The 27,523-nt window shown below is 40.0% G+C and overlaps 1 protein-coding gene and 1 non-coding gene across 13 annotated transcripts in view; both read left to right on the top strand.

Annotated features, from left to right (window-relative positions):
• Positions 1-1,050: 1,050 nt before the first annotated feature.
• Matr3 (matrin 3) overlaps positions 1,051-27,523 on the top strand; it is a 39,498-nt gene continuing 13,025 nt past the window's right edge. Inside the window, exons 1-8 of one of the 12 annotated variants that reach the window (XM_021646465.2) lie at positions 1,066-1,153; positions 2,154-2,235; positions 3,618-3,692; positions 4,335-4,397; positions 19,824-20,917; positions 25,912-25,973; positions 26,736-26,777; positions 27,237-27,349. In XM_021646465.2, the coding sequence (XP_021502140.1) occupies positions 20,006-20,917; positions 25,912-25,973; positions 26,736-26,777; positions 27,237-27,349 (1,129 nt within the window). In that variant the 5' untranslated portion in view covers positions 1,066-1,153; positions 2,154-2,235; positions 3,618-3,692; positions 4,335-4,397; positions 19,824-20,005. Of the gene's footprint in view, positions 1,154-2,153; positions 2,236-3,617; positions 3,693-4,334; positions 4,398-10,181; positions 10,308-10,508; positions 10,527-11,314; positions 11,382-19,823; positions 20,918-25,911; positions 25,974-26,735; positions 26,778-27,236; positions 27,350-27,523 lie in introns of those variants that run through there. The other 11 variants (XM_060377448.1, XM_060377445.1, XM_021646468.2 and 8 more) reach the window with 11 other exon arrangements.
• LOC132652571 (small nucleolar RNA SNORA74) lies at positions 4,046-4,243 on the top strand. The gene has a single exon (XR_009590172.1). It is a non-coding gene; the product is annotated as a small nucleolar RNA SNORA74 (small nucleolar RNA).

Genomic DNA, 27,523 nt, shown 5'->3' with positions numbered 1-27,523 from the left:
CAGTGTCCAACTCCATCAAACCTGGGAGGGGGACTGGGGATTGCTACCCATCTGGTAGGTTTTTGGCTCTGTAGCCTAGGGTCTCTTGTCCGAATCAATTTGGAGCGCCGCGTGTTTTCAAGGGAGGTATGCTAGGGCTGGGATGCACAGGACCCTTCCTGCCACCTTTCACTATGAAGGAACTGAGGAAATAGATAATAAATCATGCTGGCAGATGCCAAGGACAGTGGCTGAGTCCCAGAGGCTTGACTGCCTACTATTGACAGGTGTAATAATCAACAGAGATGCTGGGAAAGGAGGATGGGGTGGGAGTCAGAAAGCAAGATTTGAAGAAGACGATACAAAACGGATTCAGAAATTACTGTTGATGGGCCTTGCGCCTCTGGGCCCCAGCGTTCACCATTTGTTCAGCAGGATAGTTTTACATCACTAATTACAGGGGAAAGGAAATGTTAGTGTTCAAAAGAAAACCTGGTAACAGAGAGGTGTCTGTTCAGACCAAGGATAAGGTCTTCGTTAGCTGACTGTGCCTCTGGAGCAGCCCAAACCTGGTAGAGAAAGCAGGTCTTAGCTGCTGCCTCTCAGTTAAAGATCTTACTGAAGAACATCAGGGTTGACCGCCTAATCTGATGAACCTCCAGAAAAGACCCAGAGAACGTGACCAAGCCACTTGCGTGGGTAGGAGCTCCAGTAACCAAATGACAATGCAAATGCTGAAAGCTAGAAAGAGGATCTGATCTGCACTGGAGGCGCAAAAAGCGTGGGCTAGATCTACAGCAACCTAGAGGCGCCCCCCGTGGAAGGAAAACAGCGACCGCGAGCACTAGGCGCAGGTAGGCCGTCCGCCTGGTCCAACCAGAACACAAGGGGCTCTGCCTTTAGCAGCGAGCAAAACCGGGGCGGTATACAGAAAGAACCCAAAGGGATCCCAGGCAACGCGCCCTTAGTGCACAGACTAACCAGTTCCCTAACCCAGGTCAGTCCTGACCTCCCACGTCATCGGCTGAGCTCTTAGCCCCGCCTTTCCTGGGCGGGACTCGTGGCCCCGCCCCGCAGCCGCCCCAGGGCGGGGCTCCCGCCAGCTCTCATCCGCCCTTTCCTTCGCGGCCTCTGTCGAGGCTGCTGTGTCCTGCGGAGCTCCGAGCACATGCTGGTGAGTGAGGGCCCAGCGAGCCGAGGGCCTGGAGGTTCTACTGGCTCGGGTGGGAAGGAGGATGAGAAGGTTTCTGCCTGGCCGCGGGGAGGAACTGGGGCTTGTTTTCTGCCGCCTCCGGCCTTGGAGGTCATCTTGAAGAGACGAGGGAAAATCGAAGCAGTGAGGTGCGGTCCTTCTCCAGCCAGGGAGTCACCTGGAATCCGGCTCAGCGTTTAGCATTCCCGGAACCACGGGCAGGGACCCAGAAAGGCTTACGAGGACCACCGGTCCGCGGGGAAACAGAGGCTTCAGCCTACACCCTGAAAGGGTTTTTAGATCCGAACAATGAGGCCTGTACTCGTTTTCCTATTCCTTGAAGTTGGTTGGAGTGGGTTGTATGTGCAGTTTGGGGTTGGATAACGTGCCCTTATACGTGTTATAATGGTATATAAACCCCCAGCCGTTGAGTCCTTGGCACAAGTCCCTTCACACCGTTGCTACATTCAATTATTTTTCCAAGTGGTAATTTCATTGTCCTTTAAAGGGTCCGTCTCCAAGCCTGCGCTCCAGCTTTAGCGCGCTGGTTAGCTTTTCACTTCTTTTCACCCATATCCCCTCTTGTCTTTTACTAAGAAGTCATTTTGTTCAGTAGGTGTCCCACGCTACACCGAGTATTATGTATCCTGTGGGATTTTTGTTGCTCAGTTTGGCTTTTTGAGACACGAGTCGTACAGGGCAGTGTGGGCCGGTTCTGGAGTCGTTCTTCCTGCCTTGGCGTCCCACGTGCTGAGATGACAGACATTAGCCACCACATCGGGGTACTGTGGCCCAGTCTACCTGATGTATGGGGTACTGTCATACTACTCCTATTTCTACAATGACAGTAGGTTTTGTTAATGGAATGGCTGAATAGGGGTACAGCTCCCACACAAGCTGTTTTCTCTACTATTTCTGCGGCTCGGGCCCAGAAGTGAGGGGGAGCTTGAGGGCAGGGTGTTTCTGTCTTTTTACTGCGCAGGTATTAATAGCTGGCTGCCTCTAATCTGGAATGTTTGGATTTCATAGTGCCCAGCTGCTGGTTTCAGAAGATGGCTGCCCTGGTGAGTACAACTGAGCTAGTTTCCCCTTGGCCCAGCTGTAGGCAGCTACCTAGGTTTCCTTGTACCTAGGCAAGTGTTACACTGCTGGGAGAACAGCAGCCAATAGCTGGTTGGCATTCTGGGCCTGGTTCATGCCAACTCTTGTTATTAACTATACCAGGATGTCAGCATAGTTGCTTTACCCACTGAGGTAAGAGCAAACTCAGCAGGAAGATACCTAGAATCCAGGATTTTCTCAATGGTTCTGGTCTGGCAGGTTTGACCGAGAGGTTACATAAATCACAACTTGGGGATGAATAGAAAAAGGGAGATTTCGTGCCTGTGAATTCATGAAAGTGGGCATAGGCGATGGAGGATGTGCTGTTGGACTGTGCTTTCACTAAAAGTCCGTAGCTTCTTCTTCCCCACAGTAATAAGAGCTATGTCGTGATCCCCCTTTTAAGGGATTTCAGAACTAGGTGTCCACGGAGTGCGCTCACTGTTGGGAATACTGAAATCTGGTGGTGGGGCAGGCTGGATCCCTTCAGAATTGATCGTGGGGTTCTGGGAACTAAGCTTAGGTCAAACAGTACCATGTGAACGGTTAGGTACCTTTTTTGAGTAACTAGGCTAAAAGGCCTAGTGCTGGCCCACCAAGCACCCCATATGTGCTTCTGACATTGCTCGCCTTATTAATCACACTTGGCACCCACCTCCTCAATCTAACACACCTGCCATCTACTTTTAACCAATCAGCAACCAAAACTGATCTTACAGGAAAGTTACTGCGCTGTATTATGCACTCCTGAGCCTCTACCTGCCTTTGGATTCATACCCATAGTTACTTTGTCTTATAGTTTTTGACTTCCTGTCCCTCAAATTCTTACTCCTCCCCTGACACTGATCCCGCTTCTAGCAACTCAGAATAACTTTGCTAACTAAACCTTATTTCTCAACCCCAGTCAACCCCTCAACTGCTATTGTCCTAAAATAAAACTATCCCAACCTTTTTACTTCCTGATTCATCTTTCAGGGACAATGTGGGTGGCGGGCCATCAGTGTTCTGTCAGTTCACCTTCTCTTTAAAGGACTCACATTAGAGCTGAGCCTCTAATGCTTTGTGTGGAAGATGGGCTCAAGTGTTAGCTGTGAATAGACTTACATAAATGCTCTGAAGACCAGTGATAAACAGAGCTTCAGAGGCAGTGAGTAGGAAAAAGGAATAGTGGTATGTTCCATTTGTGTGGGAGAACTCGGGACAACTTGCAGGAGTGGTTTCTCTGTTGAATGTGTGGGACCCAGGGAAGGACTGAACTAGTTATTTACAACTGTAAATATATTGTGCATTGTTTATGGCACTTCTCTTGTGAGTTGCTAAAGCTTACTTGCTTGTCTTATTTTAGGATGACTTGAAAGTAAGGTGGTCTTTGGCCCCCTGAAGGAAGTAATGACTCACAAAAGTACAAGTATAGTTCTGGGTAAGTGTCTATTCTAGCGTTGACTGCCTCTGCCAGGAGCACTACTTGGTACACATCAGGAAACAATTGGAAAACAAATTGACTCTTGGCAGTGACTGTTGAACTCTGGTATTTTTGTTTGAAGGTATAAAGGATTTTGGTGTCTGTCATTCCAACTAGGGAATGATATATAGTTATTGTGAATCCCGGGAAGCAAAAGGAATGTTTTTTGACTAAGACTAAGATGAACTGAAAGCACACATGGAAAATACTATGCGTTCTAGAGTCAACACCCAGTGATAGTGAGGCCAGTGTACAAACACAAGTCTGCTGACTGGGTTCCAGGTATACAGGAAAGGGAGATTTTTCCTAAATCCAACAGTTGTCAGCTATCCGGGCTATGTGGTGCCTGTGATTGTGTTACACTGTTGGAAGAGCAAACGCTGTTGAACTAAGGGTTAGCTCCGAGCACTGTTTTGGTGTCAGGTGCTAAGTACCTTCAGGCAGTGATTTGCATCCCTGAGAGTGGAATGACTCCTTGTGGAGTTGGTCCTGGTCTAGGTGCAAACAGATTTTTTTTTCCATGTTAAAAAAAATGGGGCTGTACCTACTAGGCCCTGTACCTTACTGACTGCATGTGACCTTTTCCTCCTTGAATTCTAGATCTGAATGAGAACTGACTCCATCAGGACTTGAGGTTTCTGGCGACACCCTGTTTTGAGTAATGTATGTTGTCCCTGTAATGTGGAGGTACTTCGGTTCAGATGGGGAGTTGCAGAGCTGTGATATGATTCCAGAGGATGCTACACTTTGGGGGGAGGGAAGAAGCAGTGGTGGCTCTGATAAACACTGAGATTGGAATTTTTAAAATATTTTATTTATACAGTGGTCTACCTGCATGTGTGCCTGCAGGCCAGAAGAGGGCACCAGATCTCATAGATGATTGTGAGCTACCACATGGTTGCTAAGAATTGAACTCAGGACCTGTGGAAGAAGAGCAAGAGGTAGCAGGATGGGATTAGTAACATTTCTGACCTTTGAAATTCAGGCCAAAAGGATTGAACAGCATTAGTCACACTATCGAAATACATCTTCACACTTTTATTTTTTTAGGTAGTGTAACCCAGGTTGACCTCAAACCTTCTGGATCAGCCTCCCAAGTGTTATGAATCACATGCCAAGCTTTTGTTGGCATTCTTTATCTTACAGGGAAGTCAGGTGACTAAATTATCCAAACAGAAAAAAAAAATCACCCTTGTTTCTTATATGGGCTTTACATGGCTGCTTTCACTGGTTCTGTGATGAACTTAAGGGGGAGATTTAAACATGTTTGACATGTATGCAGGTGCTGGGGGGGGGAACCAGAAGAAGACATTGAGTGCTGAGAAGTGGGTGCTCCAGAGGACTGGCAAGATTAACATTGACCCATCTGTCCAAACCCAGCACTTTTGAGACAGATCCTCCTGTGTTTGGCTGGCATCGCATTCCTGTCTCCATCCCTGAAGTGTTAGGATTAGATGAGGCAGATCCTGTAGCCTGTGTCCTGAGTTATGAGGTTATATAGGCCACATCTGGTGATCCCACTTTTATGGAGATAGTCCTGTGTAACCAAGTCTGGCCTTAAATGTACCTCCCTGTACCTTGCAGGCACTCTGATGACTGGCAAGTAACACCATGCACAATCTGCGGGAATTTTAATTTTGTATCTACATTTCGTGAGTGTACCTGGGCATACACATGCCCCTCGCTACTGAGGGTCAGAGGGCAACGCTGCATTCATTCTCTTTCTACCATGTGAGTCCTGGAAATCAGCTCAAGTTGTCAGACTTGGCAGCAGGCAGCTTCTCCCGATAAGCTTCTCTTCTTGTCTGCGGGGTTTTTGATATAGGATAGGGTCTTGCGTTGGTTGCCTTCCTGGCCATAGGGATACCCACAAACAAGCACAGAGGTTCCTGTGATGTTTCTTCCTTTTTTTTTTTTTTTTAGAATTGTTTTATATATGAGTGTTCTTTCTGCATTTACACCTGTCAGAAGAGGGGATCAGTTCACATTGTAGATGTTTGTGAGCTACCATATGGTCGCCAGGAATTGAACTCAGGATCTATGGAAGAGCAGACCCTCCTGTGATGTTTCTTGAAAGAGGATAATACTGTGGCTATTAATGTATGGATTCACTGCCCTAGTGAGTTTTAATTACATAAATAGTGCAGTTGAAATAATTTAATGGGGTTTTCTAATTGACAAGTAGAGTCAACTAATTATTACTTATCCAAGTTGTCCTTTAGGTCCTGGTAATTCAAATTGAATCATTAAAGCATTCAAAACAGCTTACATTTTGTATGTGTGTGGGAGGAGTTGGAGGGATTACTCATCAGTTAAGAGCCCTGGCTGCCCTTCCAGAGACCCCAGGTTCAATGCTCAGCAGCCCCTAAATGGTTCATAACCATCTTTAGCTCCAGTTAAAGATCTGGTGGCTCCTGTGGACACTTCCTGTAATGCACAGACATACATGCAGGCAAAACACCCATTTATGAAGAACTAAAAAGCTTTGTAACTTGTTTTATGCATGAGTGCTTTACCTACATGTATATATATATATATATACACACACACACACACATATATATGTCATCCATGTGCGTTCCTGATGCCCATGAAGTCTGAACTGGAGATAATGATGTGTGGGTGCTGGGAACTGAACCACTGACATCCTGAGCAACAGTGATGCTGGCAAATCTTAGGGCCCAGGTCTGCCTAAGTTCAAAGGGACACATTAAACTAGTTAGTGCTCCCACTGATTATAGCCATTCTAAAAGCCATTTGTTATTTTGACACTCAGTTTAAACAAGTGACATTAGATCTTTCTTAATGTTGGGCCAGGTCTCAAATTATAATTAGAAAGCAAAACCCAGAGGGATAAATTCTACTGGTCCCAAAGGGACACAAGACCTCTCCAGTGCCTAGGAATTTACACAAAGCACAAGACAGGGTAAGAGCAACTAATTAAGGACTTGAAAAGAGTGGAAATGACTCTTTTGAGAGTTGTGAACAGCTCCTGTTAATGGAATTGGTATGCTCTTAGGAAACAATTTCACTGAGTTAAGGAACTGATACTTGAGGATTTTTGCCCAGCAGCATCCTTGCCCTAACTACTGTGTAGGAACACCTACAATTTGCTAAATAGTTTCTCAGGTGCCACCCCACTCACAAGTTGTACTGAAAAGGAAAGCAAGCAAATAAACATCAGCAATTTGTTGTGTGGAAGTAACATTGTGGACACACTCGCAGGTCTTTCGGGGATAGCCTTCTGGCCACCAAGGATACATAGTGAGACCTTGTTTAAAGGTTACTTGTTGGTGTTAAAGGTCAGTGGGCGGTTGTCACATCTAATCCCATAATTTGGAGGTAAAGGCAATGACCAGAAGTCAGCTGCGTGTTTCTCTGTTGTGGGCTACAGCCACCTGGCTCCAGTTACCTGGTCATTGGTGGGAGCTGTTTTTAACCTACAGAGACTGTGGACTAGCATTTTAGGGGAGGGTTGCTGGAGATAGAATCCAGGACCAAGTACTTGCTTAACTGAAAAAGTGTACCTTCTGCCCTTTAATCTCCTTGGGTGCTTTATTTTAAAGGTTATGTTAATTATGACGAATTTAAATTTCTTGTGGGTGTCTAGAAACCAAACTTTAGTCCTTTACAAGAACACCAGACCATCTAAGGTGTGTGTCTAAGATAAGCTCTTTCCATGTTGCCAAGGACTGGAGTTGCCAGCATGGCGGACCTCTGCATCTAGTTTAAACTGCTTAACACAAGACATAGATATTTCTTTCCCCATTGTTGGGAACTGAACTCAAGACCACATGTTAGGGCAATGGGCAAAACTCATCACTCTGGTAGAGAAGGCAGTTTTACTGTTTATATAGAAGTAAATGGTAGATTTTATTAAAGATTGACAGGTAAAGTTTTTGTGACCTAGTTTCTAGCCAAAACTCACCTGCCTTGGTCTATAGTGAATGACCTTGAGACTCCTTACAGGACTTCTTAGAGACATTGCCTAAGTTATGTGTAGCCTTGGCTGTTCAAAAACCCACTGTAGATCAGGCTGGCCTTGAACTCACAGCAATCTGTCAGCCTCTGCCTCCCAGGGTGCTAGAATTACAGATGTGCACCACCATCCCCGGCTTTGTTCTTGTTTATAATATACAAATCTCTGTTTAATCTAATCTGTGGTGCCCAAAAATAAATTAATATGCTTCCAATAAATACAGAGTGGATGTGGTTTGTAAGGCTGGGTCTCGTGTGTTTGAACTTGCTTCGCTTGGGGTTGAAGGCAGGAGCCATCAAAACGGATGTTTCAATGCATTTTTTCCTACATAGACATTCCTTTTTATGGTAGGAAGGTCTTCATTACCAGGTCAGATCTGGAGCCCCTGTCTGTCTCAGGGCCTCCTTAAGGCTAGATTTCTTAGTCTGCCTCATCAGAGGGCAATCCTCCAGGGTGTAGTCTTTCCCATTTTATCCCCAAACTACAATATACTTCATGAATGCATTGTATTCATAATAAAATCTTGAAAATCTGTCTTTCACTGCAGATCTTCTTAGTCACATACCATTTCAGCTGTAAACATTTGGTAAAGTATATTGTGACAAGATTTGATAGGGAAATCTTGATATTTCAATGACCTTTGGGTCTTGCTATCACTTGAAACCCTGTGTGATTTTGGTTAAAGCCTTATTCCTTGTCCTCCAACACTGAGAAATTACTCCCTCCACATAATTGTCAGAAAAATTAAAATCACTTGAGCCTTGTCTTGCAACAAGAATTGAAATTTCAGCTCTATTATACTGGTGTCTTTAGAAACATTTCTATTAGTAGCCTCTATTGTAGGTTTCCTCTTTCCAACCTCTCTTTACCTAAGATATTCTTCATACCAATTGGATTTAGTAGCTGTGGCTCCTGCTGTAGTAAAATGACCTTGCCTCAACTTTATTTCTGTTCCTACAGAAACAGTACCCATTTTCACTGAATGGGTCGATACATTCAGCATCTCCTACCATGTCCAGGTTGCTAAATCTTATTTTTAGTCTTGATCTTGTTACTCATTGTGATGAACTTACTCTCCAAGTATTCTTCCGCTTCTGTTGGCTATTTTTGGAGAATGCTATGCTGTGTAGCAACAATTGGCTTTCTAGTCACCTGAGCAGAAATGCCAGCCAAATTCCAGTATTTCTGTTAATTGTCCTTGACAACATTGTCCTAGAGTTGGAATCCATAGTGGTTTTCTTTAGGGTGTCTTTAAAATACATATTCTCTTTGCCCTTCCTATATTTTCTTCACAGTGGAAGCATAATTTTTTTATTTTTTTGAGACAGGGTTTCTCTGTAGCCTTGTCTTTAAACTCAGCTGGCCTCACTGAGAACTCAGATCTCTGTCCAGGATTACAGACTAGAAAAAAAATTTTTTTTTCAAGGATGTAAATATGGTTGTGCATCCTCTGGTTTTTGTTGTTAATATCCAGGATTTGTATCTGATAATTCATCCTGCATGTCACTTGACTGCCTCCCTTTGCACTTGCAACCCTAAGGAGAATGGATCTTTATTAACTTCACACTTTTCTGCAATTTAGTGACTTCTACCTACAAAAGCACTGGTTTTACCCCTGATGTTCCATCTACCTGGGACTACTTCACTCTTGTCTAACAGTTTAACACGAGGCATTAGCTTTCTCATTCATCTGGCTAAATTTCTGTACATTTGTTTCAGAATGTACATAAGTTTGCATAAGTGTACACTCCAGGAAGAAAAATAACAATCCACCTTTTCTGAGGCACTGATGAAGTAATAAATTGAGTAATTATGAGCCTGCGCCTTGCATTTTTTTTTTCGCCTGTCAAAACAAACTGGTTACATGTAAATAGCATTGCTACCTCATAGAAAGCATCCCATTAATCTATGTAGAAGATTCTCTGCCTTACAAATTCACAAGTTTTTGGAGAATAGTTGCAGACTGGTAAGTTATCTCAAAAGGAAGAATCTCAAAGCCGACTTTAACCTGCCCCCAGCATCTCAGGTCCTAGGGCGCTTTGCATTGGCAAGCATTCAGCGCTTAAGAGTGAGTACTCTTAGAGGGCGGGTCTGTGGCCAGCATCCAGTTTATATCCAGGAGTCCTATCTAGAACGGACGGCTTTCTAATTGGTGCGATGGCCTTAAGAGTCGGCCTGCCCTGTCCACCCCTACTTAATTTTATGGTACAGTACTAAAATTAGTTCCTCCGGCAGAAACGCCTGCCTAACTGCTATTTTGCAGCATTACTCAGGTATTAAGATGCAGAGCATTTTCTAGGAGGGCTCGAACCTGTAGACGAGCCTTTCCCGCCTTCGTGCAAGGAGGGAGATGGCCTCGGCATTGGAGAACAACGCAGGCCTCGTGTGTCTGGTGCCCACCCCGCGCGGGGGGAGGGGCCTAGCGCGTGCCGAACCAGAACTGGGGCGGGGGTGGGAACGGGCCCTCTCGCGAGAGTGAGTTCTCGTTCTGTCGCCACCTCCTGCCAGCGCCGTTGCTGCGGGGGATTGTGGGAGCCTCCGCGTCCCGCTCTCTGAGAGAGGTATCTCTCCTTTTCCCTCTCCCTTCCCCTAAGGTAGGCGTGAAGAGGGTAAGAGTTCGGGTGGGTGGCCGGGGGCCCGCCGGGGGCGGCGGCGCGGCCGCGGCCGGGGCTGTGGGCAGCCGGGGAGCCGCTCCCGCTCTCTCCCGCTCGCCCGCTCTGCCTCCTCCGGCGCTGCGTATGTGAGCCGCCCGAGCGGCGGCCGCCATGTTAGGAGCGCAGCGGCGGCGCAGCCGGCCCCCGCGGGCGGCCGAGGTGAGCGGCTCTGCTGGACGACGCGCCGCCGGCCCACGGCCCGGGAGGACGGCGGGGAGGCCGCCGGGCTGCCGGGCCGCCGAGCGCCCTGCGCGCCGGACTGGCAGTGGGCGGGGGCGGGCCGAGCCCGTTACACGCGGGCCGCGGCGCCGGGGAGGAGGGGAGGAGCGTTCGGAGCCTGGGGACCGACCGCCGGGCCGCCGGGGCCCGCCGTCCGAGGAGGCTGGTTAGGCCAGGGCAAGTCCGTGGGGGCGTGAGGCTCGGAGGGCGCGCGTGCCGGTTTTCCCCCGAAAAATGCCCCTAAAATGGAGGATTCCGTGGGATGGGAAAAGCCTGCGTGTCTTCACTAACGTTTTTTTTTCTTCCCCCTCCTCTGGCGTCAATGGCCTTCACGTCATTTCTCACCCTTCGCTTCGTGTTGCCCCATCCCCGAGACTCCCGCGTCCCTCTCCCGCGCGCGATTTCAGCCAGAGATCTGGAACAATTCCTCCCCCATCCCCCCAGTTGCGTAAAAATGGCCGAAACGAAGCGTTAACGTTTGGGTTTTTTTGGATTGCGTCTCGGGCAAAGCTTTTTGCATGCTCCTAGGTGGGATGTTTGTTTGTTTAATTAGTTACCTCACATTTCTTTTCTCTATCAAAACAGTCCAGGTTCCTCTGGCCAGGACCGTGGGTTGTGGGACCTTCCGGTTTCCAGACAAAGGGTTTGGAGGACCGTGGTGTAGTCCTTCAGTCCTTCTTTTCACTGCTAGTGCTGTGCCATGCTTTTGTGTTTTCCTTTCTCCGTAGGTGGTTGTCCCTTACGCGCGTGTCCTGTGTCTTGTGGAATAGCCACTGTGGAATATTTCTCTATTGGGTAGGTTACAGTTATTCATCTAGACGTTTCTAGAACAGTTGTGGTTCTAAAATTTCCAGTCGTTCTGGAGCTCTGAAAATTTGGTGTCGCTGATTTCCTAGGAAGTAGTCGTGGGATTTTTGTGTTGATTCTGCGTGTGTTGCGCATTTAAGTGGGCTAAATACTGTCAGTCGGTACAACGTGTTTCGCTCAGGCAAATTTAGACTTGACTGTGGGGAAAAATTGTATCTTAGGCGGTTTTCCATAGGTGTTGAAAAGCTCCTAATAGTTGGGCGTTGTGACGCATACCTGTCTGTGATAGCGTCACTCAAGAGACCAAGGCCGGAAGAATTGCAGCGACTTCGGGGGGGGGGGGGGGCAGTCTGGGTAACATCAAGATTGTCTCAAAACATTATTGTACTAACAGTTAAGTCACTCAACGCATTATGTAAATTTTTCGAGACAGCTGGAGGCTATCTTTGAGAGCCTAGGCCTCCCGGCTCAACCTCCCTAGAGCAGAATTACCTACAGGCTTGTGCCACCACACCCACAGCTTCATAACTTTTGAACATTAGTATTTCAGGGATCTAGAAGAGAGGAGAAAGTATTTAACCCCCCCCCCAAAAAAAAAAAGAAAGAAAAAAGGAAAAAAAATCCAAGGTTGGCTTTGCACTTAAATGTTTTTACAAACCTAGATGTCATCGAATTACTACAAGAAGATTGTGATTGATTATATAATCCTTTAAAAAGATAGCATTTACCCAACGTGTTTTGCTTGTGAATTTTTTTTACATTTAAATGTAAATTAATTTACATTTCTTGGCATTGTACAAGAGTTAGTTTATACTTTAGCTTTCACTTCATCAATTATATACAAATAATACTTTAATGTAGCATTTTAAACAAACGAATTTGAAAATATTTTAACTTTTTACCTGATGCCTTTAGATTATTATGGTACAATAAGGTGATAAGTAAACTTTTTAAATTGAGACTGCAGTGATAATAGCTTACATAATTGTGGAAGTATCATGGGTCACATAAATGGTATGGGAGAAGAAAGTATTGTTTTCGTTTGTTTTTCTGAGACAGGTTTTCTCTGGAACTCAGTATGTAGATCAGTCTGCCTTTGAACTCACAAGAGATCCATTGGCTTCTGTTCTGAGTGCTGGAGTTAAAGGTGTTCACTACCATGCCCAGCCTTCGTGTTAAGTCTTAATTTTATAGTGACCCAAGTGCTAACCATATAGGACCAGTATGGTCCTTGATGGTCCTGAAATGGAAGGGTTGCACGTAAAGGAATTCATCCTAATAGCTAAGCTGTATTAGGTAAATATTAATAATGATAATTATTGTAGTTGGGTGGTTTCACTCTTAATATTCATTTATGCACAGAGGCTCCGGGCTTGTTGGTAAATTGACTCTGAAAAGTTCAATTTGGGGGAGTGGAAATCTATACAACTGGGAAGCAGTTATGCTATGCATTATTACATGGAAATGGAAATCAGTATTGCTTATGTCAGCTTTGAATTTGTAAAAAAATATGTACCCAAAATATGTTGTCTCTGAAGGTTAATACTAGGGTTGATTTATATTTCTTGCCTGGTAATTTTCTGTTTTATACAAGAAGTTGCATTTACTATTTGTTTGGGGGTTTTTTTGTGTTAGATCACGGTCTGTGGTCTTTGTCGCTGTATATAACCCAGGCTGGGCTCCAACTCTCCAATTTCCTGCCTCTGTCTCCCAAGTGCTAAGACAGTAGTTATGTACCACTAAACCTGCCTGCATTTGCTTTTGTATTGCGAAATGAGTGTGTAGGTATAAATGGTAGAAGCCCTTATCAGGTTAGATTCTTGGAGGTTTTAGTATCTCACATGTTTTTAAGATACAAGTAGACGAGCTTGTAACAAAATCTGGAAAGTGGAATAATCAGAAATAGCAAAAACCCTAGTACTTGTATTAATAATAAGAGTAGGTATCAGACAATGGTTTGTTAGATGTCTTTAGTATATCTGCACAGAATATGTTCTCTTCTAAAATTCCCTTTTTTTTGTTTTTTTGTTTTTTTGTTTTTGTTTGTTTTTTTTGTTTTGAGACAGTTTCTCCGAATAGCCTTAGCTGCCCTGGACTCACTTTGTAGACCAGACCAGGCTTGCCTTGAACTCACAGAGATCCAACTGTCTGTGCCACTGAGCCAGGCTTTGTTTTTTGTTTTGTTGTTGTTTTTTAAACTGGATCTCATTGTATAGATCAGGCTGGCCTCAATCTCAGAGATTGACTGCCGCTGCTGCCCCAACACTGGGATTAAAGGCATTCAGCACCATACTCAGCTGTTCTGAAATCCTTAATAAAAAACATTGTGTAAAAAACATTGTGAAAACTAAAGTAGATCAGAAAGAAACTACAATGGAGAAAATTTTAGATATGTAGTCTTTAAGAGTTTTACACCTAACTTTTCAAATTGAAATTGGTATGGGAGGTTTGGGACCCAAGTTTATTTTAAGACTATCTGGAATGCAATGCATAGTATGACACCTCCTCCTCCTCCATCCTGTTAAGGTATTCAGTAAGGTATATGTCTTACTGTGGTATCAGTCAGGAGCACATAATAGAAAATACAATGTTTCTGTTTTGTTTTTAAAACAGGGTCTTGCTGTGTAACTTCTTGTGTTTATGAAGGAGCAAGTGCAGGCTTATATCTAGCTTGTTTGAGACAGAATCATATCCCCAATCCAGACCTGTTTTGTACTCCAAGCCAGCTGGCCTTCCAACTTTTGGGATCTTATCTCTGACTCCCATCTCCCTGTAGGAGTGCTGGGCTTACACACATTCATGCTGTGCATTTGACTTGTCCTCATGCTTTCTTGCACAGGAAACTGGTTTACCCATTAAGTCATCTCTAGCCCTATGCTAGTAACTTTTATTAATTGTTCTGTAAGGTTTAATGAGTGACAATTTTTAAAGATTATTTTTGTGATTCTAAGGTTTGATCCTAGGACCTTGCACATTAAGTGCTCCACTGAGCCTCCAAGTGAAATACTGTAAAATATTTTGTGTGTGTGGATGTTTTTCTCTATATGTATGTCTGTGCACCACATATGTGCCTGATGCCCACAGAGGGCATACCCTGAAACTGAAGTTACTGATGATTGTGAGTTGCCCTGTAGGTTTTGGGAATTGAACTTGAATCCTCTGAAAGAGTAACCTCTTTAACTGCTCAGCCATATTGCCAGTACCACCAAGCGAAACTTTTAAAGGATAATTGTCAACCCTGTCTTTGAACATGAATTTCATACTGGCATAAAAATTTCTTGGGGCTTGGAATATAGCCCTGTAGTAGAATATCTGCTTATCATGTGTGAGACCATGGGTTTGAACCTCAGCAGCGTGGAAGAAAATTTAGAAGTCTAATCTCATATATGGTGGCTCACACTTGTAATCTAAAGCTGCAACCTTTATAAATGATGTTGACTTGAGATTGGTAATGAACTATCCATGCCATCTGTCAATACCATTATTGACATCTTTCTTACCATTATTGTTAGTTTAAGCATGTTTAGAGTGTTCTCACATGAATAAAGTCAGTAAAACATTCATTGTCATTGAGATGACACAAATGTATATGAGTGTTTTGCCAGCATGTATGCAAGTACACTGCATTCATGCCTGGTACCTGCAGAAGCCAGAAACTGTTGCAGATACCGTGGAACTGGAGTTAGCAATACTTGTAAGCTGCTATGCAGGTGCTGGGAGCCAGATCCAGGTCTTCTGCAACTGCTCTTAACCGCTTAGCCATTTCTCCACCTCCTGGAATTATTTACTTTTGAGAGTTATGAACCGATTTCTCCACGTGCACTGTGACACACATGCCTGCCTTCACAAGCACATAACCAAAAGTGGAAAAATCTAAAAGTTTCTTGCCATCCTCTTGTGTGTGGCTCAGAAGAAGATAATACAAAAATTGTGTTTTGTGGCTATTTGTATAGCTTTTTAAGGTGTGTGAGATTTAAAGAGTTAAATAACGTACAATGAAGATATGCGTGTTTTTATATTTTTGGTTATGCCATAAACTACCACTGTGGTCACATCACCTTCAAATTAGTTGACTTCTCTAGTGGTTTTGTTGTTGGTTTGGTTTGGTGTTTTTTTTTTTTTTTTTTTTTGAGACAGAGTTTCTCCTTGTAGCTTTAGCTATCCTGGACTCAGCTTTGTAGACTAGGCTTGCCTCAAACTCATAGACATCTGTCTGCCTCTGCCTCCCTGAAAGCTGGGATTAAAGGTGTGTGCCACCACACTGGGCTTCTAGTGGTTTTAATTTGTTTTGTGTTGCTTTAGTTTTTGAGGTTTTTCTTGCTATGTCACCCTGACTGTCTTGGTACCTACTCTGTAGCTCAAGTTGATCTAGAAATCCTACTAATTCTCTACTTTCTCAGCCTGCCAAGTACTGGGATGATAATATGAACACCATATACAAATTTTTTTAAAAGACTTGTTTTTAAGAAGCAATTTTATATAATTTAGAACTTAGCTCAAGATATGGCAGTAATACATACCTTTTAAAAGCGTATTTTAGTTTTTTGTGTGTTTTCGTGTGTGTTTAAAGTGTGTGAGGAGATGGGTAGGATAATCAGGTGTCCTCATGCCATCTATCTTCTTTGAGACCGTGTCTCATTTTTCCTGAAGTCACCAATTAAACTACAATGGTTGGCCAAGCAAGTCTGACCAGTGTAGGGATTATAAACTACTGCTATGCCCCAGCCTTTTTTAACAGTGTGTTTGCAAGGCAAGCACTTTAATGACTAAACTGTCAAACCATACCTAGTACTCTTTTAATTTAAAAAAAAAAAAAATCCAGTAAAGAACATTTGATCCTCAGGGAAGTTGTATTGTTAAATCAGTTAAATCAGAGGTTTTACATATAAAGATATATTTTAATGAATTGATTAAAGTTTTTATATTGGGCTAAGTTGCTTTCAGCCAAGCCTGACACCCTGAGTTTAATCCCCAGGACCCACATAGTGGAAGGAGAATTCTGATTCCTGCAAGCTGTCTCATGACCACAGACATGTCCATATATATATATATAATTTTTTTGTTGTTGTTTTGAGACATGTCTCACTATGTAGCTCTAAACTCAGAATGTAGACTAAGATTCTTCTGCCTCTTCCAAGTTTAGAATAAATTTTAAATTGGTTTTCATATTGTAGTAAGTTGTACTTATTTGTTTTTGTGTGTGTGTTGCTGGCACTTGAACTCAGGACCTTACACATTGTTAGACAAGCAAGTGTTCCACTAAACTATTCCCCTCTCATCCTACCTAAAGTGAAATTATAGGTCATCTTGGTAAAGGTTTTTTTTTTGTTGTTGTTGTTGTTGTTTTTCTCGTTTTAGGGGAATTGTGTTTTGAGAGTAGAAATTGTGTATTCATGGATGGACATTTAGAATTTATGGGTAAATTGTATTTTGACATTACAGTCATAGGTTAGTTCTCTGAAGAGAGCCCAGGGAGTGTGTACTCAAACTCTTCCTAGCTGAAAATGGCCTTGCGTTCATGATCTTCCTGCCTTCACTGTGCCAGTGCTGTTGAAGTGGAAGCAGGAGCATCTTGAGTTTGAAGCCAAGCTGGGACAGTAGACATAACATCAGGATGAAAATCATGTGCCACTATACTAGGGCTGGGGCTTGAGCTCGTGGGGCTTTAAGCACTTTACCCACTGGGCAACGTCTCAAACTTTCAATCCCCTAATTTTTAAAAAATAAATGTTGTTTACTTATTATTGGGAGATAGGACACATGCCACAACAAGAAAACAACTGTGTGGTCTTTTTCAAATCTTTGTTCCAAAGATCAAACTTGTGTCACTGGTCTTTCCAGGTCTTTACCCACTGAGCCATCTAAATGATTCCCAGCTCTCATTAAAGACTTTTAATAAATCCCTATTAAAGATTTTTAACAAATCTTTAATAAGTATTCCAGTATTGTGCTAACTTTACTGATGAGCAGCAAGTCCCATGGGAATGAGCCCTTAATAGCTTATATATTTTAGGGTTGTTGATTAAAAAAATGTGGGACCATTTCTATATTTTCTAAGCAGTGTTTTCATTTTATATTTCTCTTTCTTCTAACATACTTTTAAGTTTTTCTAAAGCTGGATTCCAAGATATCTTAGAATTTGTGTGTGGCTGTGTAGCCTCAAACTCATAGCAGTCCTACTGCCCCAGCTTCCAAAGTGCTGTGTTTATAGTTAAGAGAACTTTACTGGCCCAGGGTGAGAGTGTGGAGTGTGACAATTTATTTGGTTTGTATCAGTTAAAAATCCAACTTAAGTTCATTTTTCAGTAATAATACTTCAGTGTTGTGTGCGTAGCTGCATTTTGAAGTTATGTTAAAAGTAGTAAAGAGGTTCTTGCAGAATTGCACCATGTCAAGGTTTATATTGTTTGTCCTCCCTTTTCTGAGTTTTTCTAACATCCATTATCTGTTTGTCTTTTAAATTATCTTTTACCCTAACTTGGTTTTCCAGATCCACTGTTCTCATGTAAAGTACAAAAATATAAGTGATGTACATGCAACTTAATGAACTTGGTTCCTTAAGATATGGTCATTTTAATTTTTAGGCACAACAAAATACTATTATAGAAGTAGGGTTTTGTTTTTATTTTAAGACAGGCTTTTGAATAATAAAAGGCTTTGGCTGTAACATGAAAGTCAAAGCCATAATAAATAAAAACTCCAGTCTTTTAAAAGTTTTATTTTGAAAATGACTCGTCTTTTTTTTTAATAGTGTTTATACGATGTAGACAGTAATATTGCCAAAGTGCATAGTATTTCAGTCTGCTGTCCTATGTGGCATTTTAAAGATACTATTAAAACAAAACAAAACACAGCTTTCATCACTAACTCTTCTCTTCATTAATCTTAAATAGATTACATAAGTGGATCTTGTCTAGAACTAGTTTCTTTGGTGTCTTTTCTCAAATTCATCTTTCTTGGTGTACAAAAACATCTGTAATTCTAGCTACCACTGATAGCATTTGTGTCTTACTTTATTACATCAGTTTTTTTTTTTACTCTAGTCCAAATCTTTCTTGCCTGTAACTTTTTTTTAAATTCTTCCTCTGCCACTGTGTTTGTCCGGTATATCTTTGCTTTGATCTATCATTGATGAAATTGATCCTATAACTGACTTTTAACTTTTGGATATTTTTGGGGGTTTAGTGTAATAAAATTTATTAAACTACCAATGCTTAGGTGTATGGCTAATCAAGCATACAAAATGAAGAAGCAATGCATCATAGGAGAAGTCTGTGGCAAATTGGTCAGATTTATCTTGTATGTGATTGTGATTATACAATTGTCTTACAGAAAACCTTGGTTGTATTATGTCTTTTAACTAATGCTTTATGGGAATCAAATGTTAATGCTTTGCATACTCTTATTACAGTTTTGAGATGCAGTGCTAATAAAATAAGGTTCATCCAGAAGCACATCTTGAAGGATCATAATCAGAATTAAAAGTTTTCAAGCTGTTGGGCTATTCTTGTGAAAAGTTTGCAGAAATCTGTTAACAAGATCTTAGATTTCATTTATGTGCTTTGAACTCTAGAGATGGTATAGCCCTGAAAAATAAATGAATGAGCAATAATAGGTGCTAACTTGGGCATGTTTCCCTTCTTTAAATCACCTGTATTTCCTGAACCTGGGTTTTTTCTTGGTAGATCTGTTTCTATACTGACCAAAATTGTTCTCCTTACCTTATAAAGAATAGTTATCAAGTAAGCACTGCCTGGTATAGGATGGTCAGTAAGAAGGCAGTTAGTTGTGTGGCTTAAATTTGGGCAGAAATCCTTAAAATTGTAGGAAATGACTTATTTTTCTTATTCACATCTGTCTTCACCTCGAGTTAATTTTGCTGCCTGAAGGTCTCAACTGTTACTTGATCTTAGATCTTACATCAGATGCTTGACACCCCTAAGCTTCATTTACTTGTGGTTTTACTTGGTTCTTTCTGAGAGTGATAATAGGTCTCATTTTCTAAAGCAGAACACAACTGGTTCATCTTTGACTTGCTGACCTTGATTTTTTTTAATTTTAATTTTTTTTTTAGTCTTCTAGAACTTAAGCATTATACTAGAGTATATTTTTATTCTTCTAAAAGAAGAAACCCATCTATGTTTTCACTGAAATTTTGATGCACCCAAACATCTCGCCCTTGGATTTAAATGTTTTTAAGCCCAATATGAAATTCCCTTTGTTAAATTTCAGCATGAAAAGCTACTTTTTAAATATCTATATGCAGGCTCTGCATACATCTGGAATCTGTTTAAGATATGTAATGAATTCCTTATAAGTTTGAGATCTTAAGTGGTTTTTTTAAATCAACATGATGCGTAAGTTTTTTTTTCTTAAAAAACGGCATCTACTTAAAGGGATTTATGACTAAAACTGCTTATTTTTCTACAGAGTTGTCTGCTGGTTCTCAGCTTGAAGAAGATTCTACAGTCCTTATTGATCCTTTTTCTTGGCGTTACGATTTTTGAAGCAAAGTTAACCTAGCTTTCTAGTTTGAGCTTTCTTTTTGGCCGTCTTTTAAAACATTTTTTTTTCCTTTTTGATCTATAAAATAGACAAGAGCTAGTTCTACAATGTCCAAGTCATTCCAGCAGTCATCTCTCGGTAGGGACTCACAGGGTCATGGGCGTGACCTGTCTGCAGCAGGAATAGGCCTTCTTGCTGCTGCTACCCAGTCTTTAAGTATGCCAGCATCTCTTGGAAGGATGAACCAGGGTACTGCACGCCTTGCTAGTTTAATGAATCTTGGAATGAGTTCTTCATTGAATCAACAAGGAGCTCATAGTGCACTGTCTTCTGCTAGTACTTCTTCCCATAATTTGCAGTCTATATTTAACATTGGAAGTAGAGGTCCGCTCCCTTTGTCTTCTCAACACCGTGGAGATGCAGACCAGGCCAGTAATATTTTGGCCAGCTTTGGTCTGTCTGCTAGAGACTTAGATGAACTGAGTCGTTATCCAGAGGACAAGATTACTCCTGAGAACTTGCCCCAAATTCTTCTACAGCTTAAAAGGAGGAGAACTGAAGAAGGCCCTACATTGAGTTATGGTAGAGATGGCAGATCTGCTACACGGGAGCCACCATACAGAGTACCTAGGGATGATTGGGAAGAAAAAAGGCACTTTAGAAGAGATAGTTTTGATGATCGTGGTCCTAGTCTCAACCCAGTACTTGATTATGACCATGGAAGTCGTTCTCAAGAATCTGGTTATTATGACAGAATGGATTATGAAGATGACAGATTAAGAGATGGAGAAAGGTGTAGGGATGATTCTTTTTTTGGTGAGACCTCGCATAACTATCATAAATTTGACAGTGAGTATGAGAGAATGGGACGTGGTCCTGGCCCCTTACAAGAGAGATCTCTCTTTGAGAAAAAGAGGGGCGCTCCTCCAAGTAGCAATATTGAAGACTTCCATGGACTCTTACCGAAGGGTTATCCCCATCTGTGCTCTATATGTGATTTGCCAGTTCATTCTAATAAGGTGAGTTAAAGCAACAGATGCTTCTAATTTCTTTTACATTGTAGTGCCTATTCTGTATTTACCTATATCTTTACTCTAATTCTGTAGTCTGATGACATTGAGTTGATCAAGAATTGATATACTTTTGAGAACACTTTATTTGGAAGGTAATTGTTTTTTTGAGCAATATAAACCAGGGCTTTACATTAATAATACAATCTACCTAGAATGCTTCTAGCCACAGACCTGTCATCTACTGGGATTATCTTGTTGGGTTTTTTGGCATCAGTATGTTCTTCTTAATCATATTTAAGCAGGCTTTCCCCCCCCTGGTCTGCTTTGTTGAATTGTTTTAAGCATTTTTTTTCCCCCAAAGTCAATGTGCTTTCCATTTAGGATGCTAGATTTCAGCTTTCCATCTGTCTTGATTGCTGATTTGTATGTAGTCAAATATATATTCTTGTACAATTCTCTTTTTTTCTTATCTGTGGCTACAGGGAAAGAGTTAATGTAGAGCCCTGGTGTGTGTTTCAGTATGTTTCATATTTTAGATTAGTTCATTCTTCCTTTTTTAATTTCCCTTTAACACAAACTCTCATACTATGACTGAAATTTTTCATCATTTTTTTCTCCGTTTCCACAACTTCCTTAAACATACTTCAAAGTTCACTTTTTATTATCCCATATTTATTGCATCTGTCCCTTTAGAGACTCTGATGAATCATTGACTACAGTATCCTGCTCTGTGTTCCTTGTTTAAAAAAAATCTTTTCTGACTTAGGCTTATTGTACTTCTAGTATAGTTATTTGTGGGGGAAAAAAGCAAAACAAAACTAATTCTCCTTTAATTATCATATCTGGCAAAATGGAAACCTTTTCAAAATGTCCTTTTAAATATGTTGACCTTCTCTTTCAACTTTTTCAGTGTTACTCATTCTCAAGAGGGATTTTTAAATTCTATTTTTCAGTATATATTGCAGTTGACTTAAAGTCAATGATGCAGCACCCCACTCACTAGCTTGATTCGTGGTCTATGACCATCCATTTTTCCCCCCATGTGCTTTTGTAGTAACTGACCTAACTGGAATAAGTGCTACTATGAATTGATTTAATGGTTACTGTTACAGGGTTTTTCTTTACAGCAACATCTGGGACATTTTCTTTTCATATCACTTTCTTTTAACTTCATTTTTTTTTTTTAGTGTTTTTTTAATCCATTAAACCCTGTTGTTAAATTTTTTACATTTTATTGTTTTTTCTGTGATAGATCTCAGCATTTTTATCTATATCAGATAAATTAACATAAATGCCAAATTTAGATTTGTAGATTTTTTTTTATTTAAAAATAGAGCTGCTGGGTGTGGTGGATCTCAAGGCCAGCCTGATGTATAAAATAAATTTCAGGCCAGCAAGAGCTACATGGTGAGACCCTGTCTCAACAAAAAAATAGAACCTGGAGCTCAAGAGTCAGAAAATCTTATTTGTTAGACATTTTTACTTTTGCCAATTTTTTTAGATGTGCTAACTATGCCATCGAATATTTTAGCTTTTATTCTGTATTAAACTTTTAGTCTAGTGCAAATTATAGCAATGAAAAAAGGTCCATTAAATTTGATTGACATCTTTGTTACTTCTTTACCTCTTTCCCAAGAAATAAAGCAGAAATTACATGACTGGTGTTCTCAGAAATCCCTAATCAAGGGAGTTACAGTGATCAAATGAAAGTGATCTTAAAGTACTGTGAATCTTTGCTGTTGGATGAAAGGAACACAAAAAGGAACCATAAGAGGATTTGTCAGATAAAAGTTTCTATTTTGTATAAGATTATTATTTTTTTTCTCCAAGTTTTATGACTTTCTAGTTCCCAAGGAAGGCTAATGACTTAAATGAATCTAAATTGAAATACTTGTTGACACTTTGGATTGAAGAATGTTTTTAGCCTATAAAAATGCTTGGGTTCTAGTTAGCTTGCATATTTTTCAAAATAATTAGGTATATTTAACACTTATTTTAGAGGGCTTTTGCTTAACCATTGGATTTATACAATTGGTGTTTGTAGGTTAGACCAATTTGGAACAAGTTTAAGCACATGAATTTCTTAGTGTTTTATAGTTGCTTCAACTTAGCTGATGTTTTCTGTGTATCTGCTTCATTAAAGAAACAGTTATTTACTTCAGCAATAAACTGTTAACTGATAAAGATAGAACTTTTAAAAAAATTCTGTGCTGGACACAGACGATGAAAAACTAAGTATCCTGCTCTCTGGTATCACTGCATAACTTGGAAAATCTGTTGTTTTCACTTAATGGTAATGTTAAATTGCCTACATTTTACAAAGTTCAAGTGAAAAGAATGATGTAACGTGTTATGATGGAGTGCCTTCATTTTATTTTTTTAGGTAATTTTTAAGTAACGGGCTTTTCTTATTTCAAGGTCATTTAAAAACATTAAGTAGCATATCTATACAATCTCAAGACTTCTTTCAAGTTCCTTTCACTTAAAGAAGATTTTGCCCACTGTCCCTTTTTTATCATATCATATCATTGAGTTTCTATTTTTTCCTTTTAGTATTACTTAGGTCTTTAAAATGCATTCTATTTTGCCACTTCGGAAATGCTCCTAGAATGATTAGTATAAAACTTAAATATCTCGGGGCTGGAGAGATGGCTCAGTGGTTAAGAGCACTATCTGCTCTTCCAAAGGACTCAGATTCAATTCCCAGCACCCACATGGCAGCTCACAACTGTCTATAATGCCCATTCCAAGGGATCTGACACCTTCACACTAAAATAAAGTTAAATAAATAAATAATAAATTTAAATACCTATCTCAAAAGAGCATGGTGCCACGCACGGGTCTTTCATCTCAGTGCTCAAAAGGCCATCTTTGACCCTGCCTCAGAAAGTAAAAAAAAAAAAAAAAAGAAAAAGAAAAAGAAAAAAAAAGATACTCGAATGTGAGTGTAGTGTAGTTTTTTCACTAAACTTGTGACTTCAAAAAGTGAATCCCTGTTCTTTATCTCATGTAGGAATTAGGTTAGAATTGAGTCAAGAAAGATACAAAGTTTTTATTTATTTATTTTTTTTAACTGTTGGATTCTTAGTCTTCATTTTAAATTAGACATTAAGAGATTAAGTATAGTGGAGCTGATTAATAATGGATGGGTTGGGAGGTACACAACTGATTTTCTGATCTTGGCCTTCTTTCTACTACCTGAAAGACCAGCCATACTTTTACCATAAACTTGAAACTTAAGGACATGGGGGATTGGGTTATTTTCAGCTCTGTGTCCTTTCCATTTCCCATAAATTCAGAAGCATGCTTTCCCTAAAACATTGCTTATTAAGGATAGATACTTGTATCTGAAGTTGTTCTGAAATTCTTTAGGTGGATGGTTTCATTTAGTCCCTTTTCTGAATTTTGTGACTTTACCCATGGTGCTTCTTGCTTACAGCCATTTTTAAAATGGCTTCTAATAATGGTCTATTGTGTTGCAAGTAGAAGCTTTAGCTCATCTGTCTGTATAACAGGTATAGGAATTGCTCAAGTTCCTATTAGCTATTGCTTTTGAGAGACAATCTAGTTGTTACAGATACTAAGAATAGTAGTGGATAGCACCTCACATTCTAATTACTATTTGGTTTGGCTATGTTCCATTTCAGTTCTTTCACGGGGTTTTAGTTGACTTTTTTTAGAGCACAAAACATGAAGACTGTTATAAGTAAAACTTTAGGAATTAGTATCCAATTTATAAAGTGCCATTTTGAGTCTTCATAAAAGGCAAATTGTATGATTTAATGCTCTATTTTCCTTTAAAAGAAACTCTCTAATCCCCCTGTTTGAAAAAAATACATTGCATGATTTATATTCTATTTTCAAGAAGAATGGATATTTAGAAATTGCCTGATTTGTGGGAATTTGTGAAAAATCAAAACTACTTATTAAAAAATTAGATTTTTAAAACAGTCCAGTATAGACAACTTCATGTGCTTGGCAGTTGTTCTGATAGTTTGTCTACCTTTTATTAATTAATTTGGTTTTTTCACCACGTTAGGAGACTTATGTTGTAATGAATTTAAATAATGTAGACTTAGATCATATCTAGTTATATTGTAATTTAGGAAATAAACTAAGGCATTTTGGCAGCAAAGCTACCTTTCTTGGCTCTTACTGTTGGATAAAACGTTAACTGGATTTTTTTATTCCTAGAGAAAAGAAAATTAAATCAAATAAACTTAGTTTGCCTTGTATTTTAAAATAAATCACAAAGAAGAAAATACTGATAGTGTTTCCCTCAAATTTTGGGAAAGGCACTCCTTACAATTGATTCTGTTTTAGGGAAACATGGGAACTTAACTTTTGATAAATGTAGATAAGCCATTTCCATTAAATCATGTTGGCCTTTTTTGATAGTACTTTTATTGTTGATGATGATGATGGGGTAGTTGTTTTTTTGGAGGGTTGGGGATTTTTGTTTGTTTGGTTGGTTGGTTTTATGTTTGTTTGGGTTTTTGTTTTGATTTTGCTGTAGTAGAAAGTATACTATACTTGGAATTTGCCTAAAGGTTAGGTGAAAATAAAGATTCTACTTTAAACTAATTATTCATACACCATTTTCTAGAAGTCTAGGTATGTGGCTATTTGGACATGCAGAATATTATAAAATATCAGCTCCAATAACAATGGATACTTGAGTTTGGTCCACAGCAGTTACTGTGTTCAGCTGACCTCAAGTTCCATTGTTCATGATCTTTCCTTCCTACATCTTTTCAATGTGAGGTCTCAATTATTATGTTGACCAAGTTAATCCAGTTTTTCCAAGAATGTGCATAGAGTATTTGAGGGCAGGATCAAGCTTTAAAGACTCAGGAATGATTTTAAAATAAACCACTGTGATTTAATGAAATCAGGAAGTATTTGTACAACCTGATACTGCATACATATTAATTTAATGGTTCATATAAAATATTTTAGCTTTTAATTTTTGTTAATTCTACTAATTTACTTTGCTGCAGGAGTGGAGTCAACATATCAATGGAGCAAGTCACAGTCGTCGGTGCCAGCTTCTTCTTGAAATGTAGGAATTTGAAATACATATAAAGCATCCCTTATTGTGAATCAGAAACAGCCAGTATTGGTTTGGGAAATATCATCATTTATTTATATATATGGTGTTACTGTCACATTTGATAATGTCTGATATTTAATTACATATAAACTAAAACTGTCTTAATGAACAATAAGGTATTTTGTTACTTGCTTTTTAATTCCTAGGATAAATGCACATTGGACTATTAATCAAAGAAATTCAGTAGTATTAATGAAAAGATAGCACTTTGATAATAGCTAATATATGCTATAGAACAGAAAATATGGAGTAGCAGTTGAAATTACTAGAAACCAAGTGAAGTTGTCCGCGAAAAGCTTTTGACATACATGGCTTTAGTTCTGAATTTAGAAACTGCCCACTATAGCACATGTTACCCTACCTACCTAACTCGTTTGAGGCTGTCCGTCCTTCGGGGCAACAGCTTAACTCCGCTCTTACACCTAATATCAGGGCAGGGAACTTTTATGTATCTGCATCCATTCTTTGTGCAGCACTTTCCCTGCTTACAACTTAACAAATAAAGGAACGTTTCAGCATGCATTCATTTACAAGTACTGTAGGTTCATTCCAAGTCATTTGGTGTGTGAAGATCTTTTTGAAATATCTCGTGCTTTTGACATGTAGATTCTCAGATAACTTTACTAATCATCTCTGTTTTAGAGGCTTAAAGAGGCTACTTTCTGAGAAGAACCATTTGATTTTAAAATTAATTTTCTGATCTTTTTAAAGCTACCCAGAATGGAATCCTGACAATGATACTGGACACACAATGTAAGTTAAAATTTTTTAGGCATTGTTTATAAAGGAGATCAATGTGAGGAATCCAGGTTTAACTTTCAACGTTTTGTAAAAATATTTTCTATATTTCTTCACCAGTAAGAATTTGATTTTGGGCTGGAGAGATGGCTCAGAGGTTAAGGACTTTTACTGTTCTTCGAAAGGTCCTGAGTTCAATTCCCAGCAACCACAGGGTGGCTCACAAACCATCTATAGTAAGATCTGGTGTGCAGGCAGAATGTTGTATAAATAATAAATAAATCTTTAAAAAAAAAGAATTTTTTTTGTAAGTACAGTATAAAGAAGTTTCAGAAAATAATTAATTTTTCTTTTCACTTTTCACATTTTCTACTCTCTTTACAAATATTTTTAAAGTTTAAAATGTTACTAAGAGTTACTTTATTTCTGATTAATCTCTTTGTTGTGTTTTACTTACTTTGTTGTTATTCCTAGGGGTGATCCATTCATGCTGCAGCAGTCTACAAACCCAGCACCAGGAATTCTGGGACCTCCACCTCCTTCGTTTCACCTTGGAGGACCAGCGGTTGGACCAAGAGGAAATCTGGGTGATTATATACAATTCATACTGACTTTTCTATAAACTTAAACTTAACTGTTTTTAATGTAAATGGTGTATAAGAGTGTTTCTTGAAAAGTTCTTTTAAAGTAACATAGCATGAAAGGCAATCACTTCTAAATGTCTTTCCCTTTGTATTTGAAAGAAGTCCATTTTTTAAAAT

The sequence above is a fragment of the Meriones unguiculatus genome, chromosome 2, assembly GCF_030254825.1.
Source record: "Meriones unguiculatus strain TT.TT164.6M chromosome 2, Bangor_MerUng_6.1, whole genome shotgun sequence".
Lineage (NCBI taxonomy): Eukaryota > Metazoa > Chordata > Mammalia > Rodentia > Muridae > Meriones > Meriones unguiculatus.
The sequence above is the reverse complement of the archived record's forward strand: the minus strand, read 5'-3'. Positions and strand labels throughout refer to the sequence as shown.